At 55.1% G+C, this 24,712-nt stretch overlaps 1 protein-coding gene across 5 annotated transcripts; it reads right to left on the reverse strand.

Moving 5' to 3' along the window:
- Positions 1 to 10,134: 10,134 nt before the first annotated feature.
- On the reverse strand, positions 10,135 to 24,439 carry FAM110A (family with sequence similarity 110 member A). 5 transcript variants are annotated; one of them, XM_055140161.1, is made up of 3 exons: positions 24,271 to 24,439; positions 23,734 to 23,809; positions 10,135 to 11,635 (listed from the first exon to the last, which is right to left on the reverse strand). In XM_055140161.1, exon 3 carries the CDS (start codon positions 11,537 to 11,539, stop codon positions 10,655 to 10,657), a length of 885 nt encoding a protein of 294 aa, XP_054996136.1. In that variant the 5' UTR covers positions 11,540 to 11,635; positions 23,734 to 23,809; positions 24,271 to 24,439; the 3' UTR covers positions 10,135 to 10,654. The 5 variants fall into 5 exon arrangements, with proteins under 5 accessions (XP_054996136.1, XP_054996135.1, XP_004612659.1 ...); XM_055140160.1 differs by having other exon boundaries at positions 23,734 to 23,854; XM_004612602.3 differs by lacking the exon at positions 23,734 to 23,809.
- Between the last annotated feature and the right edge of the window lie 273 nt (positions 24,440 to 24,712).

Consider the following 24,712-nt stretch of genomic DNA (forward strand, 5'->3'; position numbering starts at 1 on the left):
CCCAAAGTCACAAAGCTGGTCTCCAGTGCAGCAAATCTCATCTGCAGTGGCTCAGATGGGAGACGAGCATCAGAGAGTGAGGGCGAAGGGGATGGAAGACTTCATGGAGAGACAGCAATGCTCTAGAACGTGTCTGCAGGGCGGAGGCACAGATGGCTACCAGTGTGAAACTCCACTAAACGACCGATAGCTGAAATGAGCCTGTTTCACTATAGACCCCAACAAAAACACCCCAACAAAAAAGACAGGCAAGGGAGTTCTAACTTCCCTGCTTCCTTTTCTTTCATGGCAACTCCACCCCCTGCACTTAATTACCTCAATCTCACCGCTGAGGAAAGGTTTTCTATGTGTTCTCTCCTGAACTTTCAGAGCCTAGAAGAGAATTTGCAAAGAGAAGTTCTTAATAAATGTTGATTGGGGGGGCTAGAGCGATAGCACAGCGGGTAGGGTGTTTGCCTTGCACGCAGTCGACCCGGGTTTGATTCCCAGCATCCCATATGGTCCCCTGAGCACCGCCAGGAGTGATTCCTGAGTGCAGAGCCAGGAGTAACCCCTGTGCATCGCCAGGTGTGACCCAAAAAGCAAAAAATAAATAAATAAATAAATATTGATTGGATAGATGGATGGATGGATGGAGGGATGGATACATTGACGAATGGATGGGTGGATGGATGGATGGATGGATGGATGGATGGATGGATGGATGGAGGGATGGATGGATGGATGGAGGGATGGATAGTTATACTGACAGATGGATGGCTGAGTAGTGGATGGATGAGCGATGAAAAAATTCACTGATGGGCAAATGGATGGGTGGATGGGTGGGAGGATGAACTAGTCCTTGGCGCCTCTGAGACAGTCTACGAGGGCAGCTGTTTGGAAATGTTCATGCACCCACCTGGAGGTGCAGACACACAGCCGAGCAGTAGGACCTGTAGGACTGTGGGAAGCATTGTCATTCCATCCACAACTGCATCACCACTCAGGCATTCAGACGACGCCATTCCTGGGCATGGTCATGCCCACCCATCAACCTTGGCAGGCGGCCCAGTGCTGGAACCTGATGCCCATTGGTTGGGACTTCCCGTGGGTGCTGTGCATGTGGAAACCAAAATATTACCATAGTGGGTGGAGTCCTAAAAGCAAGCTGGACAGAGCCCAGAATGTGGCCGGTGGTTGTCCCAGAAGGTGGGGGAGGGCTGGGCCTCCAGGCCTTGTCCTGGATCTGCCCATCATAAGTTTGTCGTCTACTTCATTCACTTTCTTTAAAATGTGCTTTTGTTCCTGCAGATGCTCAGGTTCAAACTTCAAAAGTTACATTCATAAGAAATGAGCCTCCATCCTACCCCGGCTCCAGGTTGCCAGTTCCCCTGTAAGTCGGGTCCCAGGTGAGTAGGGTCCCAGGTAAGGAGGGTGCCACGAGAGTAGGGTCCTGGATGAGCCTGCAGGGAGAATCCATGCCAGGACAAGAATGTAAGGATATGTGTTCCTCCGACAGGTGCCTGGCCACCCACCCAGGGACTCTTCCCATTCCAGGACATGCAACTCTTTGCGGTGTGTGTGGAGAATGACACGAGCCACTTCTCACTGATGGTTATTTCCCAGGGATGTGCCGTCTGGCAACACCTTCCTACAGAGTGTTTGAGCAGGAAGTTCATGACTCGGTACATCTGACCGATGACAGGGCCGCATTCAGGAGAGAACAATAAGCAAAGACCGTTTGTAAGCCTTGCTTCTTATAGGAAGTCAGACACTTTGGCTCCATCGGATGCACGTTCCTGGGGGTAACAGTACAACATGGTAGGGGGTGGGGGGCCTCACCTCTCATCACTGATTGCCCCCTCCCCTGGCTTTGTCCCAAGGAACAGCAAAATTCAGAGGTGGAGAGACACTATTTCTGAAATAAGAACCTCTGGGTCTGAAGGAAGCAAGAGAAGTGAATCTCAGTCCCGTCCTCAGTCCTGCCTGCCTCTGCCCTCTTCAGCCCTGTGGCTTCACCTCTGAGGATTTGCTGGGGGAGATGAGGTGGGCCCCATGCCCAGGGACGCGTCCCCTAGGAGCACCCCAGCCTGTCCCAGGCCCCACAGGCATTGGGGGAAGCGAGGCTCAGAAATGCTCGTGAGCTGCTTCGAACTAGAACTTTCCCTGCTACATAAAAGCCTAAACACTAGCAACGTACTATTTGCCGACTGGATCTAACCTGTAATGTTCAGGTCCCTGATAACACCCCAGGTTAAGGGACTCGGCAGCTATTGAGGTAAGGCATGATGGGGCCAAAACCTGTCCCCCAGTTAGGAACTAGCAAAGGTGGGGTTTGGATCAAGGCAGCCTGGCTCCCACTTCTATTAGTCGCCACACGCGTCAGAGAGAGAAGCTGTACGTGTGGTCAGGGCCGGACGGGGCGGTGAGGGGAGAACATTGAGTGTGGCCCCCTGAGGCTCAACCACAGTCATGGCCCTCCGTAGCTGCACACATACACACGCATACATGTACACACACACAAGCATGGGCACACACTAACGCACATGTGCACTTGGGTAAATGCACACACATACACATGTGTGCACACATACAATCACATATACAGACATGCACGCGCGCGCGCGCACACACACACACACACACACACACACACACACATACACACAGCCTGACCGAGCAGGCTGGCCCACCCTGGGTTTCAGTGTCACCTCCAAACTGCACGATACCCCGGGAGGCAGCTGTTGTCTCGGAGCCACCGTGTCCCAGCAGGAAGAAGCAGCCGCCACTGTTCACAGTGGAATGAGACTCCCACCAAGAAGGGTCTGCGAGCTGCAACGGCTGCAGCCGTGTGCAGGATTAAGGGATTTATTCCACCAGCGGACATAGTCGGAGGAGGGATGGGTGGGGAGGGAGGCCGGGGTGTCCAACAAACCTGTTCTGTCCTTCAAGCCCTCCCGGGGCTGCCCGGCCAGCTGTCAGGAGGCCTCACGCCCAGCCCCATGCCAGGCTGGCAGGCTCTCAACAGAACCCCTGGCTCCAGCCAGATGCCACGGGGAGGGAAGGGGCTGACCTTGGGACCGGAAGTTTCCATCCCGAGGGGGCCTCAAGGCTCTGTCCCCTCCACAGCCTGGAGTCTTGACGCCGAGTCCAAAGCACCGTGGTCGAGAGCACAGATCCACACAGTAGCAGGGAGGAAGCGGAGAGACAGGAAGGAGAACAATTCTCTCTCATGCAGCTGGGGCTTGAAACCAGCCCCCACCCCACCCCGCAGTTCCCAGGAGCCAGTTCCTCCCTGCCTCTCACATTCACTCATTTCCTCACCCCCTTCATCCCGTCGAGGCCCACGAAAACATCTGCTGATCCTCAGGGTGAGGCTGCTGCTTCCCGGAGCCGTGTCCCCAGGGAGGGACGCCGGACAAACAACGAGATCCTCCTTATCTAAGTCTCTGATTTTGTATGTCGTGGGGGCAGAGGGAGATTTGAATTTGCCCCTTTTTCAGGGAGGCGGCAGTCAGCGATGCTCAGGGGATACTCCTGGCTCTGCACTCACGAGTCACTCCTGGAAGTGCTCGGGGGGTTCCAGAGGGGATGCCAGGGATTGAACTGGATTGACTGCATGCAAGGTGAGCACCTGGCCCGCTATGCTGTCTCTCCAGGCCTGGGGCATATTTTTCTATCAAGGTAGGGAACTAGAGTTATCAAAGGGTAGGAATAATTGGGGGATGGTGTTTTTCTAAGGCCGGCCACATGGGCAGTGAGAGGCCTGAATGAACAACAGGATGAGTTGTCTGAACCCCTTGGCTAGCCCAGACATGGGCAATGGCTACTTGCCTGAGGTCAACTCTAGTCTTACACGGTGACACTGCAGCTGACAGTGTCCCATGTACACAGCGATACTCCCAATAGGCTATGCCCTGTCACCTGAGGGTTGTGGTGGGCTGCCTCTCTATCATGCACTGAGGTTCACACAATGTCACACAAGGTCACCAGTGCTTTCTCAGACTAGGCCCCCCAAGTTTAGAATGAGCTGGTTTTAAATCATTGGCTTCCGGTGGTTCATTACACAGCCAAAACTAAGACCCCCCCCAGCTGGTGCACACTGGGCAGGCAGCACCTCGACACTGTAGCATTGTCATCCCATTGTCAATCGATTTGCTCGAGCGGGCACCAGTAACGTCTCCAGTGTGAGACTTGTTGTTACTATTTTTGGCATATCAAATACGTCACAGGTAGCATGCCAGTCTCTGCCTTGCAGGTGGTATTCTCTCAATAGCTTGCCAGGCTCTCCGAGAGGGACGGAGGAATCGAACCTGGGTTGGCCACGTGCAAGACAAACGCCCTACCCGCTGTGCTATGGCTCCAGCCCTGGACACAGGGCCACATAATGGACACAACTGAGATGCGATAGAAAACCTGTCCCCCCCTCACACACACACACACACACACACACACGCCCCTTACAGCTCACATCCGGCCATCGCCCCACTCCTCACACCTTCACTGAGACCACAGGAGACTCACATGTTCACCGTAAATGCCAATCTGGAAATGCATGGGAGTGCTACACCCCTGGCACTGGCCCGCACAGAGCTGGGCCTAGAGAAAGACCCACAGTGCCCTTCTGTGGAATGAGCAAAGGGCACCAGTGAGGCCTGGGTTGATGCCAGGGAGCAGACAGGGCTAGAGAAATCCAGGCAATAACCGAGGGTCTGGCTGAGGGAGTACGGGCTCAGTATCTCTCTTCTGGGAGGCAAACCCTGACAGGAACATAAAGTCGATGCTCACCAATACTTATCTTACAGGTTCTACTGGGTAAGTTTTCACTTTTTTTTATTTGAGGCCACACCCAGCAGTGCTCAGGGCTTTACTCCTGGCTCTGTGCTCAGGGACCACTCCTGGCAGGGCTTACTGGACCATCTGGGATACCAGGGATCAAACTTGGGTCAGCCCTGTGCAAAGGAAGCACCCTAGCTGCTGCAATATAACTCTAGCCACATGTACCTGAGTATTTTTCAAGTGTTTACACTGTTGGCAGAGCCTGGCAAGCTACCCGTGACATATTAGATACGCCAAAAAACAGTACAATGTGCTCTTCATGTTCCTGGAGTGAGCAGATGCCACTGGGCTACACTAGCATGTGACAGGGACAAATGGAGATGTTACCGGCGCCCACTCGAGCAAATCGATGAACAGGATGACAATGATACAGTGATACACTGTTGGTGGTAGTTATTTTAATTGGGGAGGGGAGATGCTGTTTGTTTGTTTCATTTTTTTAAAATATTTTTTTTGTCTTGTAGCCACACCCAGCTATACTCAGGGGTTACTCCTGGCTCTGTACTCAGAAATCACTTCTAGCAGTGCTCAGGGACCATATGGGATGCTGGGGATTGAACCCAAGTTGGCGGCATGCAAAACAATTGCTGTACCCACTGTACTATTGCTCCAGCCCTTTTTGAGTTTTTTTTTCAAAGGAGCAGAAAGGTTTCAAGAAATAAAATTGAAGCCAGTAAATTACTATCTAAGTGTGAGTATGGGGAAATAGAGGATGTGAGCGAGTGAAGGATGAGTTCAGAGGAAACAGGGAGTAAAATCAAAGCAGGCAGTAACTCTGGGAAGAACAAAGAGTTTCATAAGAAAGGAAATGCAATTGTAATAGGAAATCTGACTCAGCAGAAAATAATATTTATGCAGTCACAAAATAAATACCACTGACTCTGCATTTAATGGCAAACTGTGATGGCAATATGTTGAGAGTGAGAAAAGTTCAGAATTATTACAGCAATAATTTTATTGTTGATACAATTGCTATTTTTACGGTACTAATTATAGAAAAACATTTTAACCACTTGACGGGTAATAGGCATAATTCTAGGCACCTGATGTGCTAAAGCCTTATCGATAACTTAGATATTCTTACTACTCCCATTTTACAAATGAAGAAACTGAGGCATGAGGCAGTTAACTCACTTGTCCAAAGTCATACGGCCAGAAATGAGAAGGGCTGGGATTCAAACCCAATCAGATGGAAGGAGTCATTGGGGAAGGCACCAGAGTGAAAGTAGGTCAGTGTTGACCAAAATTAGTCAAGAAAGTATCAGAAAAATTACATTACTTAGAAACAGTTATCGGCAGACAGCAAGCATCAGTGACCGCTTTTTATTAGTACTATATATAGGTGCATGCATGGGGGCAGTGGATATATATATATATATATATATATATATATATATATATATATATGAGAATGAGGGCACTTTCTGCTGATGGTGTTTCTCTATATCCCAGTTGGAGCTTAGGGCACAGTATAGATTGACCTAAATTCAGTAAGTGGCACCTTTGCACTCTGGGGAAGTGAATTTTCCTATATCCAAACTTTACCTTAACTAACCTCCCTGAAATAAGGAGAGGTGGAGGGGGGAGGAAGGAAGGAAAAGAAAGAAAGAAAGAAAGAAAGAAAGAAAGAAAGAAAGAAAGAAAGAAAGAAAGAAAGAAAGAAAGAAAGAAAGAAAGAAAGAAAGAAAGAAAGAAAGAGAAAAAGAAAGAAAGAGAGAGAAAGGAAGGAAAGAAAGAGAAAGAAAGAGAGAAAGGAAGGAAGAAAAGAAAGAGAAAGAAAGAAAAAAAGAAAGAAAGAAAGAAAAGAAAGAGAAAGAAAGAAAGAAAGAAAGAAAGAAAGAAAGAAAGAAAGAAAGAAAGAAAGAAAGAAAGAAAGAAAGAAAGAAAGAAAGAAAGAAAGAAAAAAGAAAGTAGCCAACCCAGGTTTTATCCCTGGAATCCTATATGGTCCCCTGAGCACTGGCAGGAGTAGTTCCTGAGTGCAGAGTAACCCCTGAGCATCACCGGTGTGACCCCAAAAAAGCAAAATGATAATAAATAAGTAAATTTGAATAAATTTTTAAAAGAGAAAGATAAAGAGAGAATAAGAAAGAGAAGGATAAAGCAAGGAAGGAAGGAAAGAAGGAAAGAGGAAGGAAGGAGAGAGAAGAGAACTCTAAGTAAACATAAAATCAAGTTAATGATTGCGTGCTCAAGTGGGGAAAGGTTCTCGGGTTTGCAGTTCAGTTAGAAAAGCTTCCAAGACAAGAAGCTTAATAGATGGATAGAGGAATGATCAATGCCCAGGGAAGCAAATCTAGCACAATATCAAGAATTGTGTATCTAATAGTTACAAAAGTGTTTGCTGCAAAATTCTTTTATCTTGATGTCTGGAACTTTTTTCATACCATTTTATATAAATATATGAATCTTATAACTGAAAATTAATATGACAAATATTAAAGTCTCGATGGGTTGATTGGTCTCGGCTAGAGGCTCTGAAAGGGGGTTAAACCGTCCCGTGGGTCCCTCTATTTGGGAGGCAGTTGCTGTCATCATTCTCAAGTCTGTGTCACCTCCTTCCCGGGGACCTGAGAACCTGGGACCTGGAGTCTAAGTTTCTCTTAGACACAGAATGGCACATAGAAAAAGGGGCCCCCAACGCAGTCCCCTTGAGCAGAACCAGCTCAACAGAGATAGAAGTAGGGCGTTCCGGGGACCAGAGAGAGAGTACAACAGCTAAGGCGCTTGCCTGGCACGTGGACAATCAGGATTTGATCCCTGGACCTTCTATGGTACCCAGAGCTCTGCCAGGAGTGATCCCTGAGAACAGAGTCGGGAATAAACCCTGAGCACGCCCACTGCGGCTCCCAACCCCCGCACCCCAGTATATAGCTCCTTTCAGTGACTCCCCATCCTCCACTGAAAGGGGTAAACTGAGGTCCTGCAGGCATGGCAGACCGACCCTTTCCCAGGGGCCCATGACACCCCACAACAGAAGTGCCCTGCCAGGGGCTTGCCAGTCTCCCAGGCCCACGTGTATATAATTAGCTGGTGGGAAATAGATCGGGGAAGGGATCTCATCTTCGCCTAATTAGGGCCTCGGCAGCTGGGGCCAGTCTGGCCTGAGGAGCTACTCCGGACGCCAGGCTGCCCTGGGGGACAGGGCAGCAGCTGCCAGCCCTCAGCAAGGCTCACAGCCCCTCACCCCTCCAAGGGAGACAGAACAAAAGAGAGGGCTGTTCGGCAGAACTGCAGAACGGGGTGGGGGTGGGGGTGTGGAAGGAAGCCCTAGCTTGCGCACGCGCACACACACACAAACACACACACCCCTTCATCACACACACACACACACACACACACACACACACACACACACACACACACACACACCCCTACCTTCCTTCTTGGGGTGCTGCAAGATTCCAGAATCTGGCTGAGGGTCGACTTCCGAAGAACCAGACCACCCCAGCAGAAATGAGCAAGCTTGGCCCAGGCTGGCAGCTCCCGCACCTGCTGAAATCCCTCCCGTGCTCCCAGCAGAGCCTCCCAGAGCCTTTCTCGAACCCCTGGGCCCAGCGCTGACATCAGAGAGGTTGCACCTTTCCTGAACACTGGGGTGCTCACCGTTGAGTTGCTCGTTCCCGCCCCCAAGACGGGACAGGGCCTGTGTGTGCCCTGGCCCCTGCTGGACACCCCGGAGTAAAGGCCGCTAGGATGAGGGCACGGAGAGCACATGTCCAGGCAAAGGGAAACTGCGCTGGAGTGTGGCCCCAGGCTGCAGTATAGACCAGCTCGGTGCAGCCCACGGGCCAGACCCTCCCTGCTCCAAGGAGATGTGACCTACTTTTTTTTTCTTTTGGCTCCCTGGAAGGTGCTCAGGGGAACACACAGTGCTGGTGTGGAACTGGATCTTCTGCATGCACAGCACGCACCTAGCCCCGGGAGCCAGCCTCCAGGCCCAGCAGAGATCCTGTAAGGTGCCCACTGAAGAGTCACACTGAGGGGTCAGTGACGGTGGTGGGGAGCCCAGCATGCTGGCCCTCAGCGTCTCCCACGCCAGATGCAGCCAACACACCTGCCTGGGTCTCCGGGCCGCTGGCAGGTCACCACAGGGGGTAACGCTTAGCAGAGCTCTGGTCTGACACCACCTCGATGGCCCCAGAGCCCCTTAACCTTGTGACCAGGAGGCTCACTGTCATACTCTGGGGTGTCCTTGTCCCCTCATCTGTGTCGTGAGATCGGTTCTCCTAAGCAGAACATCACCCTCGAGACAACCGATATCACTGGTTTCACCCTACTGCCCGGCCCCCGCCCAGCCCCTGGGGGGCTGCTTGTGGCTTGTCAGACAGACACACAGACAGCCAGCTGGGCTGACCTGGATGCTTGTCAACAAACCAACGGAAATCTCCTCTCTAGGCTTAGAATAAAATCCACATCCAACCTGTCACGGGGCCCCCATGAGAGCTTCCTGTTTCTGCGTCTGGGCCAGGCCATGCATGGGAGAGGAAGCGCCACCCAGCCCCTCCTGCTCCCCCTGGCCACGGGCAGGCAGAGACCACGAAGCTTTCACCCTTTGTGCACCCGGCCCAGCCAGGCTACTCCTCGCGGGTCACCGACCTGGAGGGGGAACCTCAGAGTTGCCCCCTGCCTCTGGCCCCAACCGCAGCAAGACTGTTCACACTGAAATCTCCCCCACCCCCACCCCCAGGCTAAGAGAGGGGACCGGGATTGTTCCAAGTCCCACACGGGCAAGGCAAGAGCCACTCACTGTGCACTGTGTTCCCCAAGTCCCTCTTCCTCCTCCGACTCCCACTAATGAGCCCTGATTTTTGGCCTCTCTGACCTGAAGTTTGGGGCTGGCCTCTCTGAGCTTCCTTCCCTCTACGCCCACACCCTGCAAGAGGGGGCGGTGGCTGCCTTTTGTGTGTGAAGAACTGGGTGGGGTAGGGGTTAGGAGGGCCAGGGAGGGTGGCCGTCCAGGGGACAGAACATCCAAAGTTAGGAGGGTGCATGTACCGTCAGCCTTTCCCTGCAGGTCCTCCCTGTTGTGGGAGACCCCACTCTTTGCCCCAGCTCTGCGCCTCTGCCCCTGTGGCTGCACCCACTTTCCTCCTCCTTGGAGGCTCATCAGCCTTCCAGAGGAGTTATAAGGACCTACTGGGAGGCAAAACTGAGGTCACACAAGCCTCTGCCCTCATGCCCACCAGGTTCTTCAATGGTCACCTCTGAATTACGAAGCCTGCCCCCAGAATAAAAAACAGCAACAACAACAACAACAAAACACCATCTCCCACCATGTCGCCTTGTGAACACAAAAGAATCCAACCGGCCAGCCCTTGAAAAACAAGCATTTGTGTTTATTAACCTAGAGAAGGGAAGGCAGAGCTGAGCCTGCTCCAGATGCAGCCTCCTTCCGGTCCCTCCGGTTAGCTCCCTTCCAGTCCAGGCCAGGCTGCACTGCCAGGACTGGCTGGACCACTCCTCCCTTCCCCCACGGCCCCGGGAGCCAGCGCCCCCAGGGGAAGTCGGCCCAGGGCAGACACAGAAAAGGAAGCAGGGAGCAGAGCTGATGGGTCGCCAGGGCTAGGGCTTCTGCTCTGAATCCAAGTGACCTGAAGCTCAACCCAGAGAGCAACCAAGCAGGGGTACAGTCGTGTCCAAACCCCTCCACGGGAGAGGCTGGGGTGGCCCAAGGGCAACAGGCAACTCTCTCCAGGGATGGTCCTTGCCCAGACGGAAGCGGGCTTGCCTTGGAGCCTTTGCCTCCGTTCCAAATTCTGCAGGGCTGCGTGCTCTGCTCGGCCCCCCGCGAGCTGCGGGCTCTTCCCGTGGCTTAGCGGGGGTGCCACGGAGCCTAGCCCTCGGCCGCAGGGGTCTCCCTCGCTTGCCGCAGCCCGTAGAGCCACTTGATGACGCGGGCGTTGCGTTCCACCACCGACACCCCGTAGGGGACGCGCTCCCGGGCCCCCTCGACCGTAGCCGAGCTGCGGTGGGAGCAGCCGCCCTCTGAGCTGCCCGGCCCAGCACTGGGCCCTGCCAGCGACACAATGTCGGAGCTGGCCCGGGCCAGGTGGGCCACACCCAGCCCCCGCGCCTCCTCGGGGTCCAGGCCGCAGAAGTTAAAGAAGCGCTCCAGGTCCGCGGCCGCCCTGGAGAAGCGCTCGCTCAGGTCCGACTTGGAGCGCTGCAAACCAGGGGTCTTGGCTGGGCTGGCGGCCGGCGAAGGGCCTGGGGATGGGCAGGGCCGGGCAGGGGAGGCAGGCAGGGGGCGGACGTCCACTCGGCGGACTGCGGCGGTGCTGGGCGGCGGACGTGGAGGGGTGGCTGGGGGCACCTGGCAGCCTCCCTCTGCCCTTCCAGGGGTACGGCTGGCATCGACGGGAGAAACGGGACTATCACACAAGTCAATGAGGTTGCTAAGGATGCCCAGGTCCAGCTGGGGCCGGCGGCCGGGCCCGGGCAGAGCTCGCCGGCTGGGAGTCAGCACCGTGCGCCGAGTCCCCGGGCTGAAGAGGGGCTGCTTGGACAGCAGCGGCTGCACGGGCTGCTGGCGGGTGTTGGCCACATGCAAGCTCTTGACGTACTTGGCCTTGTCGGCCTCCAGGCGCTCCACGGCGCTGGGCTTCCGGGCGCCTCCATCCGTGGGCCTCCGCAGCAGGTAACCTGGGACCTTGGTCCGAAGGCGGAAATGGGGGGCGGGAGGGTCCCGGGAGGCAGGAGTCAGCGTGTCCACCGGCATGGCTGTTACATACCCTGCGCGCTGTGGTCGGAGAGCCCCGAGCGACCGGAAGGCCAGGATCCGGGCGGAATGTCAGCAGCTGGACACAGGCAACGGCTGCAGGGCAGAAAAGAAAGAGAAGAGCTGAGCACGCTCAGACAAAGGCTCAGCAAACGCTCAAAGAGCCAGAAGCCTTCCTATTAAAAGGTAAGGGCCACGCCCCTGACTCAGAGGGAGCCAATCAGCAGGCAGAAGCTATCACTGAAGGACGGTGGCCCCGCCCACACCTCCACCCTTTTTCTCGGGACGGGCAGGCACTGCAAAAGAAAAAAAAAAAAGCAGAGCGAGAAAAAAGGGTTCCAAAAACAGTGGCAGCTGGAGCAGAGAAAAAAACGGGCAAGGCATGTCTTTAAAAAGAAACAATGTGGGCTCTGGGCTGCGGGGCACCGGGCGACTCAAAGCTCACTGGACCGTCTCATGAACTTTATTCTGCAGAGAAGGAAACTGAAGCCCAGAGAGGGGCTATCAGTTTGATACAGCAAGGTGGCGGTTGGGTGTCTTGCCACCAAGTAGGGAGGACCTGGAGCAGGGGTCTTGGAGTTGGGTGACCAAGAGACAGAACTCCCACCCTTCCCACCGGGACTGCCCAGGAAGAGTCTCCTACCACCTCCGCCCCTCATGCACTGGGGCAGGAAGCGTCCCGGTGCCATGCACCCGCCTGGACATGCTAGGCTCCAGGTAAAGCAGCCAAGTTCGTGGAAAAGGAAGGTAGAAAATTCCCGCCCCCGCCCCAGCCCCAGCGGAGTCCAGACGCCCATCAACTCCCAGAACAAACTCTGAGGCCAGGCCCACAGTGACCCATGGATGCCCGTCAGCCGGGAACATCAGCCTTGAGTTATACTGCTTAGGAGGACCGGAAATAGCCAAGATCCCACAGCCCTGGCTTAGCAGCACGCACTGGACTCTTGATCCGCAAGGGGCCATAGGATGGGCACCCATAGGCGGGAGCCTGTATTCCTGTGTGTGCCAGCGTTGTGTTTCGGGGTCTGACATGCCAAATCTCAAACCAGCATACTGCTCTTTGCAAGGAAAGACCCACAACATCCCCCACCCCACCCCCATTTTCTGCACTGGCCAGAAGAAAACCCATAAACCAAGTCCTGTTCCTTCTCATCTGTAAAATGGGAGGCGGGGGGGGGGGGGTGTCACAACTTTGATTCCCAAGAGGCACCACTCTGCAGTTCTGGCCATTTACGTCTGTGTAGTCTAAGTTGACAGCCACCACCATCCACTTAGGCCTACTCAACCTACACTTCAAATTCAAACTAAATAGACATGCCCCGCTCAGGCCCAGGGTCACACTTGCCATATTTCAAGTATTCCAGAGTCCCATGTCTTCATGGCCACTATTCCAGACAGCACAGATGAGAGCCTCTCCACCCTTAAGCAGAGAACTAAATAACTGGCCAGCTCACCTTGGCCTCCAGAATTGGGGGTGGTGGTGTCTGAGGCCAGAGCATAGGGTGTTCACCTCGCACGCAGCCAACCCAGGTTCAATCCCAGCACCCCATACGGTCCCCCGGCACTACCAGGAGTAATTCCTGAGAGTGCAGAGCTAGGAGCAACCCCTGAGCTTCACCAGGTGTGATTCCCCCTTCCCCCCAAAAAAAAGCATAATTGGAGGGTCTGGAGCGAGGTGGCAGAGATCTCTACCATCTGCTGGACATTTGACACCACCTTCTGCAACCCTGCCTCTGATCAGCCTGCCACCTCCCTCCAATCCAATCACTCCCATCCAATCACTCCCATCCCATCTTAAAAAGAGGTCAGCTCATTCTCACAGCTGGAGAAACCAAGACTCCAAGAAGTGCCAGGCTTCTTCCCAGAGCTGCTACAAAGGCCACATGTTTCCAGGAGGCCTAATTCGCCACCTATTGTACTCCTGGCTGGTTTGGTCTTGGCTCCCCATGATACCATTTTGGTAACGGTTACTGTCACTGTCATCCTGTTGCTCATGATTTGTTTGAGCGGGCACCAGTAACGTCTCTCATTGTGAGACCTATTGTTAGTGTTTTTGGCATATCCAATACGCCACGGGGAGCTAGGGCTTTGTTTCTCTTGTTCCTTCTATCTCCATCTCTAGCACCCACTCTCAACACCTAGGAAGATTTCCATCGCTGTGGACTGAATTGAGATGCTGGTGGGAAGTCAGGGGGATAAACTAGAGGGGAGCACCCAGCCTACTGCAGGCGCAGGTGGCGGGGCAGATGGCTCCCAGAAGCTGAAAATCCAGAAATGTGTGAAAATTCTAGACTCTGCATCCGAACACAGCCCATACAAGTAAATGCTACGACAGTAGCCCTGACACAGACATGCTCGCCCCCTCCCTCCCCAGTCTGACCACCCTCCACCCCCCAACCCCCAGGCTTTAGTTCTCTGCAGCAGTGTTGAGAAGGTTGAGGGCAGGCAGGGCGGGGTGCAGAGCCAGAGCTGATCCGGGGGTAGAAGGGGTTGTGGGGTGCAAAAGAAATCCCTCCCCCAGCCCACCCAGGACTGACCACCCAGTCCCCACGAGAGACTCTGACCTGACCCGCGGCCTCGCTGAGCCTGGCTAGACTTTACCCCACCCGGGGCCGCCACCTCCCAAACCAGTTCAACCCGTTGGCGGTGGTGGCGGCGGTGGCGGTGCCGGTTCCCTCCCGGGCACCGTCGGGGTAGAGAGAGGAAGGAGGTCAGATGGGCAGGACACCCCGCCCGCCGCACCCGTGACCCGGACCGGGGGCACTGGGGCTGGGGGGAACGGGCGGGGCGCGGGGCGCGAACAGATGGCGAGCAGCCTGCCTGGGGCTTGCAGCCCCGCGCTCGCCCCGGCTCGCCCACCCGCCGCCCGCGCCGAGCCTTGCGCAAGCAGCTGCTCCCCGAACAGACTCGATTTCCTTATCGGGGACGCGAGGTTAAAAATAGGCCTTCCCGGGCCTCGGGGCGGCGAGGATGGAGAGATAAAACAGGTCGCGCAGAAAAGGAAAAAAGAGATGTGCGCGCGATCAGAAAACGGCCAAGAACCAGGGGCCCTTCGCTTGCTGCTTTGACGTGGACTCCGCAGCCCTGCCCCCAGCCCCCCCGCGGGGGTCTCCAACCCCGGAAGGGTCAGTTCCAGCCCGCTCCAGCCACAGACACAAGGAGGACCGACCGTCGCTCCTCGCGGGCTGAGCCGGACAAGCCCATTTCACAGCCGGGCCAAGGGAGGCGCGCGGCTCCCGAGCTCCAGTCCCGGGCGGGGCTCGCCGCCCAGCCACCCACCTACGACTTCAAACGCTGCCCACACCTGCCCCCGACTGCCCGGCGGGCTCCGTTGGCATCCCGCAGACTGCCACCCTCCCCCCCGACACACACACACAAACACAGACACGCACGCACACACGCCCCACCCCCGTGTCAGCTCAACAGGCTGCAGGGGGACCTTGGCAAGCACTCGGCTCCTCTTGGCCTGGCTTTCTGAAACGCCCCGTGCCCTCTGCGGGGCGCTTTAGGGGACCCCGGCCCGCCCGCAGACACGCAGGAGGCCGCGGGCCCCGGCCCCCGCGAGGCCCGGGCTGGCGGCGGAGGAACGGGAGGACCCCTGTCCACCCCCGCTTTCCCAGGATGGGCGAGGAGATCCGGCTGCGACCCTGTCCCCAAAGGCCCCGCCAAGGGCGAGACGCCCCCGAGCCCCGGCCGGCACGTACCTGGCTGCGCCCGCGCCGCCGCGGCGGACTCCTCCCGCCCGGCCCACCTGGGGCTCAGGTAACGCGCGCTGCCGCTTGCGCAACTTCCGGCGGGCGTGGGAACCCCAGCCCAGGCGCAGTGAGGGTCGGCCGGGCGCCGCGACCCGTCGGGGGAGGCCCGGGTCTAGCCCAGGCGGCCTCTCCCGGAGCCGGAACCGCCCACTGCACAGCTGGACCCCTCACTCCCGCACATGTGGCAGGGGCAGCTGGCCAGCGGCGCCTCTTAGAGACGGGATGGCTTGAGTCCCCCGGTCAGAAAGGGCCAGAGCGGCTGCCGTGCCCAGCGTGACAGCTGGTTTTCTTGGTATTGATTGGGCCATCTTAATCTTCCCAAAGGCGCCCACAGACAGGGCAACGCTATGATGCTCTCCGGTTGGGTTAGGGGGAAAGGGCTTCGACAGCAGTCCAAGCACTTTGCCCAGTGTGGCTGCAGGCCACATCTTCGTGCCACCCCTCTTCACCTGCGTGCCCTGAGCTGGTTTCTAGACCTCTCTGGTCTCCGACTCTGTGGAGTGATGAGAGTCCCACCTTGCAGGCCAGATCAATGCAGTGCATCCCTACACACACACACACACACACACACACACGCATGCATGCACACACGCACGCACGCACACACAAAACACCTGCTAGGTGCAAGCTGTCAAGATTAGCAATCACAACAAGGGCAGTACCCTGAGGTTTGGGATGCCACTGTGAATACAGGGTGCTGCACTTAAGTCCTCTGCACCCCCTGAGAGGGAAGGATTTGATCCCCACTTTAAAGATGAAGGGACACGGCTCTGCAGGAAGGTACCCTGGGGAGGGAGGTGGCCATGCCCTCGGAGTCCCAGCCTGTACTTCACACACCTGATGGAGCCAGTTTCCCGAGATGGATCCTGAGCTCCTGAGATGGGGGTGCTGGTGCTAAAAGGGACCCACTGCACGCCTGCGCCTGGTGGGGCTGCACCAGTCTGACAGGGGTGGGATGGGAGGGGCGAGGGGGTGAGAGCACAGGAAGTGACTCAGGGAACAGCTTGCCTTTGCCTCCCCACAGGCGTGAGTCAGCCCAGGCCTTCTCCAGACCTTGATTTTAAGGGATGAGGGGGGCAACAAGTCCGTCAGCCCTACAGTGGTCTGCTGTGAACCCACCAATGAGAGAAGTGTGTGTGTGTGTGTGTGTGTGTGTGTGTGTGTGTGTGTGTGTGTGTGTGTGGTAAAAAATAGTAGTAGAGCAAAACAACAATTACAACTTTTCATAATAAATTAGGGTAAGAGCTTTCGCAAGTACTTTCTTTGTACCTGGCACACTATGTGTGTGTGTGTGTGTGTGGTGTGTGTGCGTGTGGTGTGTACACATACATCTATATTTGTATCTACATATGTGGACTCACTTCATCCTCCCGCCCACCCCATGAGGTAAGCACTATAATTACATCCCTGAGTGGAGAAAGCTAAGGCAGAGAGGGGAGGTGACTTGCCTGAGGTCATACAGCTAGTAAGTGGCAGATTTGAACCCAGGCATCTGGGGTGGGGCTAGGATTAGGTGCCGTTAAGAGGACAGAGTCTTCAGTCTTCACTCACGAGGGGACTCTGAAGGAACCTCCCTCTGGACCCCAAAGGGAAAAGTAAGTCCACGAAGTCGTGGTCCTGGGCCTCAGTTTACTCAGCTATAAAATGGGAACGATAATCACAGTATCTTCCCAGCAGAGAGCAGATCCCATCTCAGCTCTGCTTAAAACACCCCCACAGCTCCATATATGCCCTCCTCCTTGCCCACCCCGGCCTCGCCCACCCCACTGCTAACCTCCTGTGTTTCTACTGCCTGCCCAGGCCCCGCGCTGTCCTGACCTCACCAAGACCTTTCTTCCCTCAGGACCTTTGCTCCTCTTTTTTCTGCTGGGAACCTGATCCCTCACCTCCCTAGGGTCCCACTTCAAATGTCACCTCTGCCAAGACACCTTCCTGACCTGTGGCAAGCTCCAGCCAGTTCTTCAGCGGTGTGCTTCCTTCAGAACATCCCTTACAGCTGATGTTGCCAAGATCTTCACCTGCCCCTGCCTTCCAGCCTGCCACCAGGCCAGGAACCCCAGGACCCTCGACTATTTTCTTCGCCCAGGGACCAAGGGCAAGAGAGATGCGATTGTCCAGTGGCAAGACTGGAACCACTTTACCTCAAAGGCCGAAACCCCAGCCCTCAGCCTCTGTTCGCACCCCGCCTCAAGCAGCCTCCCCCCCAATCAAGCCGGGCTGCAGACACTTCTAAAGACCCTCCTCTCTGGGACCAGAGCAGAAGTATGGCAGGTAGGTCACTTGCCTTCCACAAGGCTGACCCAGGCCACTGGAGTTCAATCCCTGGCACCCCAGAGGGCACCCGCCAGGAGCGATTCCTGAGTGCAAAGCCAGGAGCGCTGCCAGGTGTGGGCCAAAAACACAACAAAGCAATAAAAGGTAAGTTGAAAGACCACCTTCTCCACATCACAGCACACACTCGTTCCTCCAGGACATTCCCCACTCTAGCCTGGAGCCAGTCTGGGACCAGCCCGCCTGCGGGTGTCCAAACCTCAGCCCCACCAGTGACGCTGTGGGATCAGAGTCAGAGACTCACCTTCTCTGGGTCTTGGTTGCACTAACTATAAAGCAGAATTTTTTTTTTTTTTTTTGCTTTTTGGGTCACACCCAGCAATGCACAGGGGTTACTCCTGGCTCTGCACTCAGGAATTACTCCTGGCAGTGCTCAGGGAACCATATGGGATGCTGGAAATCGAACCCTGGTTGGCCGCGTGCAAGGCAAACGCCCGACCTGCTGTGCTATCGCTCCAGCCCCAAAAAGCAGAACTCTTAACCGTGTCTCTGTTTCAGCAGGTGCCAGTGCGAGACAGATGCCACCAAACTGTGAAGATGTGCTTAATTATTCCAACCAGAGGTCCTCCAGTGCCCCAAGCCTGGGTCAGTCCCTCAAACTCTGTGAGAGGCTACCTATCTGAGAGTAGCCTGGGGACAGTTCAGAATACAGTCATTTGAGGGGCCAGAGAGATAGTGTAGTGGGTAAGGCACTTGCCTGGCACAGAACTGACCTGGGGCTGGTCCCTGGCACCAAATCTGCTCTGCTGAGCATCACCAGGACTGATCCCTGAGCACAGTGCCAGAATTAAGCCCTGAACAACACCACAGGTGGTTCCCAAAACAAGTACCAAAAAAAAAAAAAAAAGTATACAGTTACTTGAATAGACATTTCTCCAAAGGGCTAATTAGGTATAGAAAGATGCTGAGCGTCACTAATCATTCGGGAAATGCAAATCCAAACTACAACGATACAGTGTCCCCTCCATTGAAATACTACTATCAAATGAACAAATGAAAAAGGGGCCACCCTTCCGGGGTTCTGGCTGCCACACCCACGAACTGCCTCCGGGGGCCATTCAAGTGCATTCATAGCCATGATCCAGAGACTCAAATGAATCTCAGAGCCAAGAAGCTCACTGCAGAGATGGTTCCGGACACTAATTATTTAAATTTTTAGAATCCCAGGAGCACACAGGGGCTTTTGCAGCCACAGGATAGCTCATACTATTTTGTTGTTGTTGTTGAATCACTGTAAGATAGACCCTTATAGACATCTTATACTATCCATAGCAAGCAATACAAAATAAATTATCTAGCATCTGCCAGTGGGGCAGATTTGAGTGGTGGTGGGATTGGTATTAAAATACTGAATGTAGGGGCTGGAGCGATAGCACAGCGGGTAGGGCGTTTGCCTTGCACGCGGCCGACCCGGGTTCGATCCCCGGCATCCCATATGGTCCCCCAAGCACTGCCAGGGGTAATTCCTGAGTGCAGAACCAGGAGTAACCCCTGAGCATCGCTGGGTGTGACCCAAAAAGCAAAAAAAAATAAAATAAAATAAAATAAAATAAAATACTGAATGTAATCAATTATTGTGAGCAACTTTATGATAAAAAAATTAATAACTTTTTTTTAAAAAAAAAAGAGAGAAAAACAAGTGTTGAGAGGGTGGAGAGAAAGGCAGAACAGTTGCTGGCTACTAAAACAACAGGGTGATGAGGTAAAAGACCGTAAAGATAGGATCATCTTAAGACTGAAACCCGATCATGAACAGCTTTGTAACTGTGTATCTCATCGTGACTCAATTGAAAAAGAAAAAAGATTGTAAAGAGAATTACCAGGAGCCTGGGCAATTTCACCTCTGAATTTATCTACCAAAAATACTGTAAGCAGGGGCTGGAGCAATAGCACAGAAGGTAGGGTGTTTGCCTTGCACGCGGCCGACCCGGGTTTGATTCCCAGCATCCCATATGGTCCCCTGAGCACTACCGGGGGTGATTCCTGAGTGCAGAGTCAGGAGTAACCCCTGTGCATCGCCGGGTGTGACCCAAAAAGCAAGAAAAACAAAAACAAAAACAAAAACTGAAAGCAAGGCTGGAACAGTCACTCACACACCAGTGCTCCTTGCAGTATTATTTGCAACAGACCAAAAGACGAAAGCCACCCAGACATCCACTGGCTGGTGAATAGGCAAACTGCAGCATATATACCCAGCGGAAGATTCACTTGAAAAAGGAAGAAGACTCTGATACATGCTAAGACTGGGATGAACCTTGAAGAAAGATTATGTGAAACACAGCAGACTCGGAGGAGAAATAGTGGACGATCCCTCTCATCTGTGGTACCCACAGTAGTCACATTCAGAGAGGCAGAAAGAGGTCACCTGGCCCTGGAGAAAGAAGAAAGAGGAAGTTAGAGTTTAACCCCCTCTGGGAGGGTAAAAGAAATTCCAGCCAGGAATGGTGGTGATGGTCTCACAACAGTGTCGAGTGCATTCTTAATGCACTTAATGCCACCAAACTATCAGCCTAACAATGGTCAACATGACAACCTTTATTTTCTCTGCATTTTGTTGAGTGAGGGGTGGGGAGACAGAGAGAGTGGAGCCTGGATTTAAATTCTGGCACTGGGCATTGCTGTAGCACTGTAGCACTGTTGTCCTCTCATCGATTTGCTCCATCGGGCACCAGTAACATCTCCATTGTGAGACTTGTTGTTACTGTTTTTGGCATATCAAATACACCACAGGTAGCTTGCCAGGCTCTGCCGTGCAGGCCGGATACACTCGGTAGCTTGCCAGGCTCTCCAAGAGGGACAGAGCAACGGAACCCAGGTCAGCTGCATGCAAGGCAAATGCCCTACCCGCTGTGCTATCTCTCTGCAAGTCAATGTCCTCTCTCACAGGGTTTGCCCCCGCAACTTCCTCCCATCACCATCGTGGGAATGAAGAAGTTCAGCCCTGCCGAGCTCTGTGCACACAGTGAAGCCGGCGAGGGGTGTCTGATTCTTATTCTCTGCTGAGACCGTGAGGGGCATTTCAGATGTTTATCCTTTTCCTTGGCATTCTGCACCCCACCCCTTCCTTCCACCTGCTTCTCTCTTTGGAGCACAGACTTGGGGTGGAAACCGCGGGGGCCGGGGTAGGGGTGGGGGCGAGGGGAGCCTGGCCTCCCGGGACAAAGGACTGAGAAGGCTCCAGACAGTGGGACCACGCCAGCTCCATTTCAGCCCAGCTGTCCGTCCGGGTCAGAGACACCCCGAGGGGCCACCTCCAGGCCAACCAGGTCTCACACTAATTCTGGAATTCTCCCAGTCGCTCGTGCCACGGCCTGCCCAGAGCCAGCCTTGCAGAAGCCTCAGGAAGGGAGAGGTGAGTAGGCTGCTGACACCCCACGCAGACACCTAAGACACGATGCTCCCGGCTGGGCCACCCACGGCCCCGCCTCCACCAACTCATCTGACACTCGGCTTGCCAAACGGGGGCGAAGAGGCTGGCAGCGCAGACGGGGTAAGAGAAGGGCCATGCGCAGAGCCTCTGGGAAGGCCTAAGGCAGGAGCTGGGGAGACCCACAGGCCAGGCCACTTCCTGCCTTGGGGTCCCCTCCGTTCAGGCCTGAACTCATCCTCATGGCTTCTTAGGTCTGCCCGGAGAAGGGAAGAAACTCGACCCACGGCACACAGCAAGTCAGGGACAGACCCCAAAGCAAGGGCTCCTGACGGAACACAGCATTTATAGAGAGCTTTGCAACCTATCGTAAGAGGGGAATTAAAATTCAAAAACTATCGAAGGAATCTTTTTTTTTTTTAAAGCCTCCCTCCTCTTTTCTCCAGCCAGCTCCCCTCCTTCAGGTACCACAGGGTCCAGGCGGGTCCTTCCAGGGAGGACCCACATTGAAGCACAGACACACATTAACAGACTTCAGCCCTATTTTTCACGCACATGGCAGGAAGCTGTGTGCACTGTTTCCAACGTGCGCCTTTACTCAATAATATATGAAGCCCTCGGTGTTCATTGTTGGAATATTTCCCCTTTTCCAGCTGCCTTCTGGAGTTTTGTCACAGAAACCTTTTGTCACAGAAACCTAGCTGATCTTTGACCCCGCAGATCTAAGGTGCTAGCCAGGTTTGATTTGACATTGTAGATTCCAGGCTGCAGCCCAGCCTGGTCTTTGGGATGTAAATCCGAGTGCTTTCAGCCCAAAGAAGGCTTCCGTTTTGTTTTTGTATCTTCTTTCCGGGGGCCTAGATTAAGGGCCTGCAGATACAAGAGAATTATGTTGCCTCAATGTTCTTCCTGTAAGATCTTTTGGTGCTTTTGGTGACTGTCAATGTATTGCGCCCTTTGGAAGGGCCATGTTGAATAAAAGGGGTTCGGAGAGAAGGTGAGGGGGGTGGAAAGTGTAAAGAGGGGCGGAAAGGTGTAGAGAGGACGGAGAGTGTATAGAGGGAAGACTGGAATAAACTGCAAGTGAGACCAACCATCATGGCTCTGTTCCTTCCTTGGCCTGCCACATCTTCGCCATCAACCTCCCCGGGGTGGGGGAAGTGGCCGGAGGCTACCGAACTCGGGTGGCGGGAGAGACAGCTGCTGCCCTAGGCCCTGTGCCTGGCTCGGTGCGGTGAGGCGTCCCTCCCTCGCCCGCGCCTTTTCTTTTTATTTTTATACAACTGGCGTCCCTGGGTGGGCACGAACCACCAACCTTTCGGTTAACAGCCGAATTATTAATTATTATAGAATATCAGCAGGAAAAGAGCCCACCCGCCCCAACGGATGGCCAATGGCATGCCCAGTCCCACCACACACACACCCCAACACACCTAGGTCCCAACCCATTGGCACAATTACTCTCTACCTCACTCCACCTACATCGCTTTTATTTTATTTTTTTGCTTTTTGGGTCACACCTGGCGATGCACAGGGGTTGCTCCTGGCTCTGCACTCAGGAATCACCCCTGGCAGTGCTCAGGGGACCATATGGGATGGTGGGAATCGAACCCGGGTCGGCTGTGTGCAAGGCAAACACCCTACCCGCTGTGCTATCACTCCAGCCCCACCTACACCGCTTTTAGCTGGAAAGTCCCACAGCAGGGCAGTGGGGGAGTGAGGGGGATGCATTTGGAATGGTGACAGAAATGGTGGTGTCTGCATGCCACATAGACCATGCCAATTGATCTCCCACCCGCAGAACACACAGCAGATGGCCGGTGAGTACCAGCCCTCCTTATCCTGATGACCGCGGCGTGGGGCACCTCTCAGCTTTGTGCTGGCAGCCACCCCATCGAGTCCCTTGCCTCACCCCTGCTCCTCCTTCCCTCACATTCCAGGAGGGGAAGATAATGAACTCCTCTCTATTAAGTGAAATAATGGGACAGCGGATGAGGCCAAGGATGCTACCGAGAAAAACAAAACAGGAAGGGGCTGTGGTACGGGCATATGAAGTCAATAAATGTTTGTTGAAAGAATGAATGAAAGATTTGTTTGCTTCCTGGGCTCCTGAGTGCGGAGGAGGGTTCCAAGAGATAAGTTATCTTCCGTTGCTTCTCTGAGTTCAGGATCTAAAGATTAAAGCCAGATGGGCTGGGAGCCACCTTGCCAAGTCTGCCTTTGTGTGACCTTGAGCCCCAGTTTCCCCCCTTAGAGAAATGAAACCAACTACAGCAAGAGGTGGGTGGGTTTGCCCAAGTCTAAGGCGCAGGGGCTGGTCGGGTGGGGCTGCTCCAGCAGGAGGGCCCTGGCCCCACTCCCAGCCGCAGAGTCTCGGTGACTGCTACTTTCGGTTGGGGACTTTCCCTCTCTCCATTTCCCCACAACCTGCAGCAGGTTTCCTGGGAGTCGCAAAAAGTGCAGCTCCAAGAGCCAGGGCCTGAAATGTCAGTTCGGCAAGACCTTCAACCTTCCCAGACTTAGACGCGACCCCTGAGAGAAAGAGAGGTCAGACCTGTCATCAAGAACCCTGGTGGACAGACGGCCCCGACAGTGAACTCTAGGGCCAATCCCTGGAGCTCTACCAAAGGGAACCGAGATGCCCCGACGACTGGGCCCCTGGAGGACGGTGCAGGGGAGAGGCAAAGAGGGCGGACATGGAGTGGGAGGGAGAGGGGGGCTGCACAGCCCGAGCCCCTCACCGTAAGAGGCGGGCAGCGGACCAGCAGTTGTCCATCCGGGCTTCTTGCAGCGAAGTCAGCGCTCCTGCGGGCCGGGCTGCGAGGAGGGGCAGAGAGCCCTGACCTGGATACTCTGTCCCTCCTGGCAGGGCGAGGACACGTGCCGCTCTGAGCTCCACATTGTCACCCTTGCGATGGGGGTACTACCACCTCCCCGCAGGGGGGACCCACACCCTCCCGCTGCCACCCGAGCACACACACGCGCACACACACAGATACGCACGTACATGCACGTGCACGCACACACAAACACACACGCACGCACACACACAAAGACACGCGAGCAGAGAACCACGCACGCACACACACATGCACGCACACACACGTGCATGCACAAACACACAAACACACACGCACGCACATACACATACACAAACACACACACACAAGCACACACACAGATACTCACGCACATACACACACACACACGCAGACACGCACGCACACACGCACACACAGACACGCACACACCCCTGCGGGCGCCCGCGGGCCACTCACGTCCTGCTCGGGAGTCCCGCCGTGTCCCGCGCGGGTGGCCGAGAGGCTGACAGCTCACCCCGGAGCAGGAAAGGCCGCGGTGGACCCCGCTGAGCCTCGTCCGAGTCTCCGCCGCACAGACGGAGCTCGCTGCAGCCGAGCCGCCCCGCGGGAGCGCGCGTGCCCGGGCGCCGAGGAAAGGGAAGTGAGAAGGACGCGCCCCCCGCCCCGTCGCCGGGATGGTTTGCCCCGGACTTCCTGATTGGTTCCTCGCTTCCGTTCGAACGTCGCGCCGCCTCAGTTACCAGGCAACGGCCCGTGGGCCGGGCCAGTGAGCTCGCGGCTACTCGACTCGCCCCGCCCCCGCAGGCCCGCCCCTCTGCTCCTCCGGCCAGCCCCGCCCCCACCCTCCCCGCCCCAGCCAACTTCTTTGGCTGCAGCTGCAGGGACTTTTTCTCCGGGT

This window comes from Sorex araneus, chromosome 5, assembly GCF_027595985.1.
Source record: "Sorex araneus isolate mSorAra2 chromosome 5, mSorAra2.pri, whole genome shotgun sequence".
Classification (NCBI taxonomy): domain Eukaryota; kingdom Metazoa; phylum Chordata; class Mammalia; order Eulipotyphla; family Soricidae; genus Sorex; species Sorex araneus.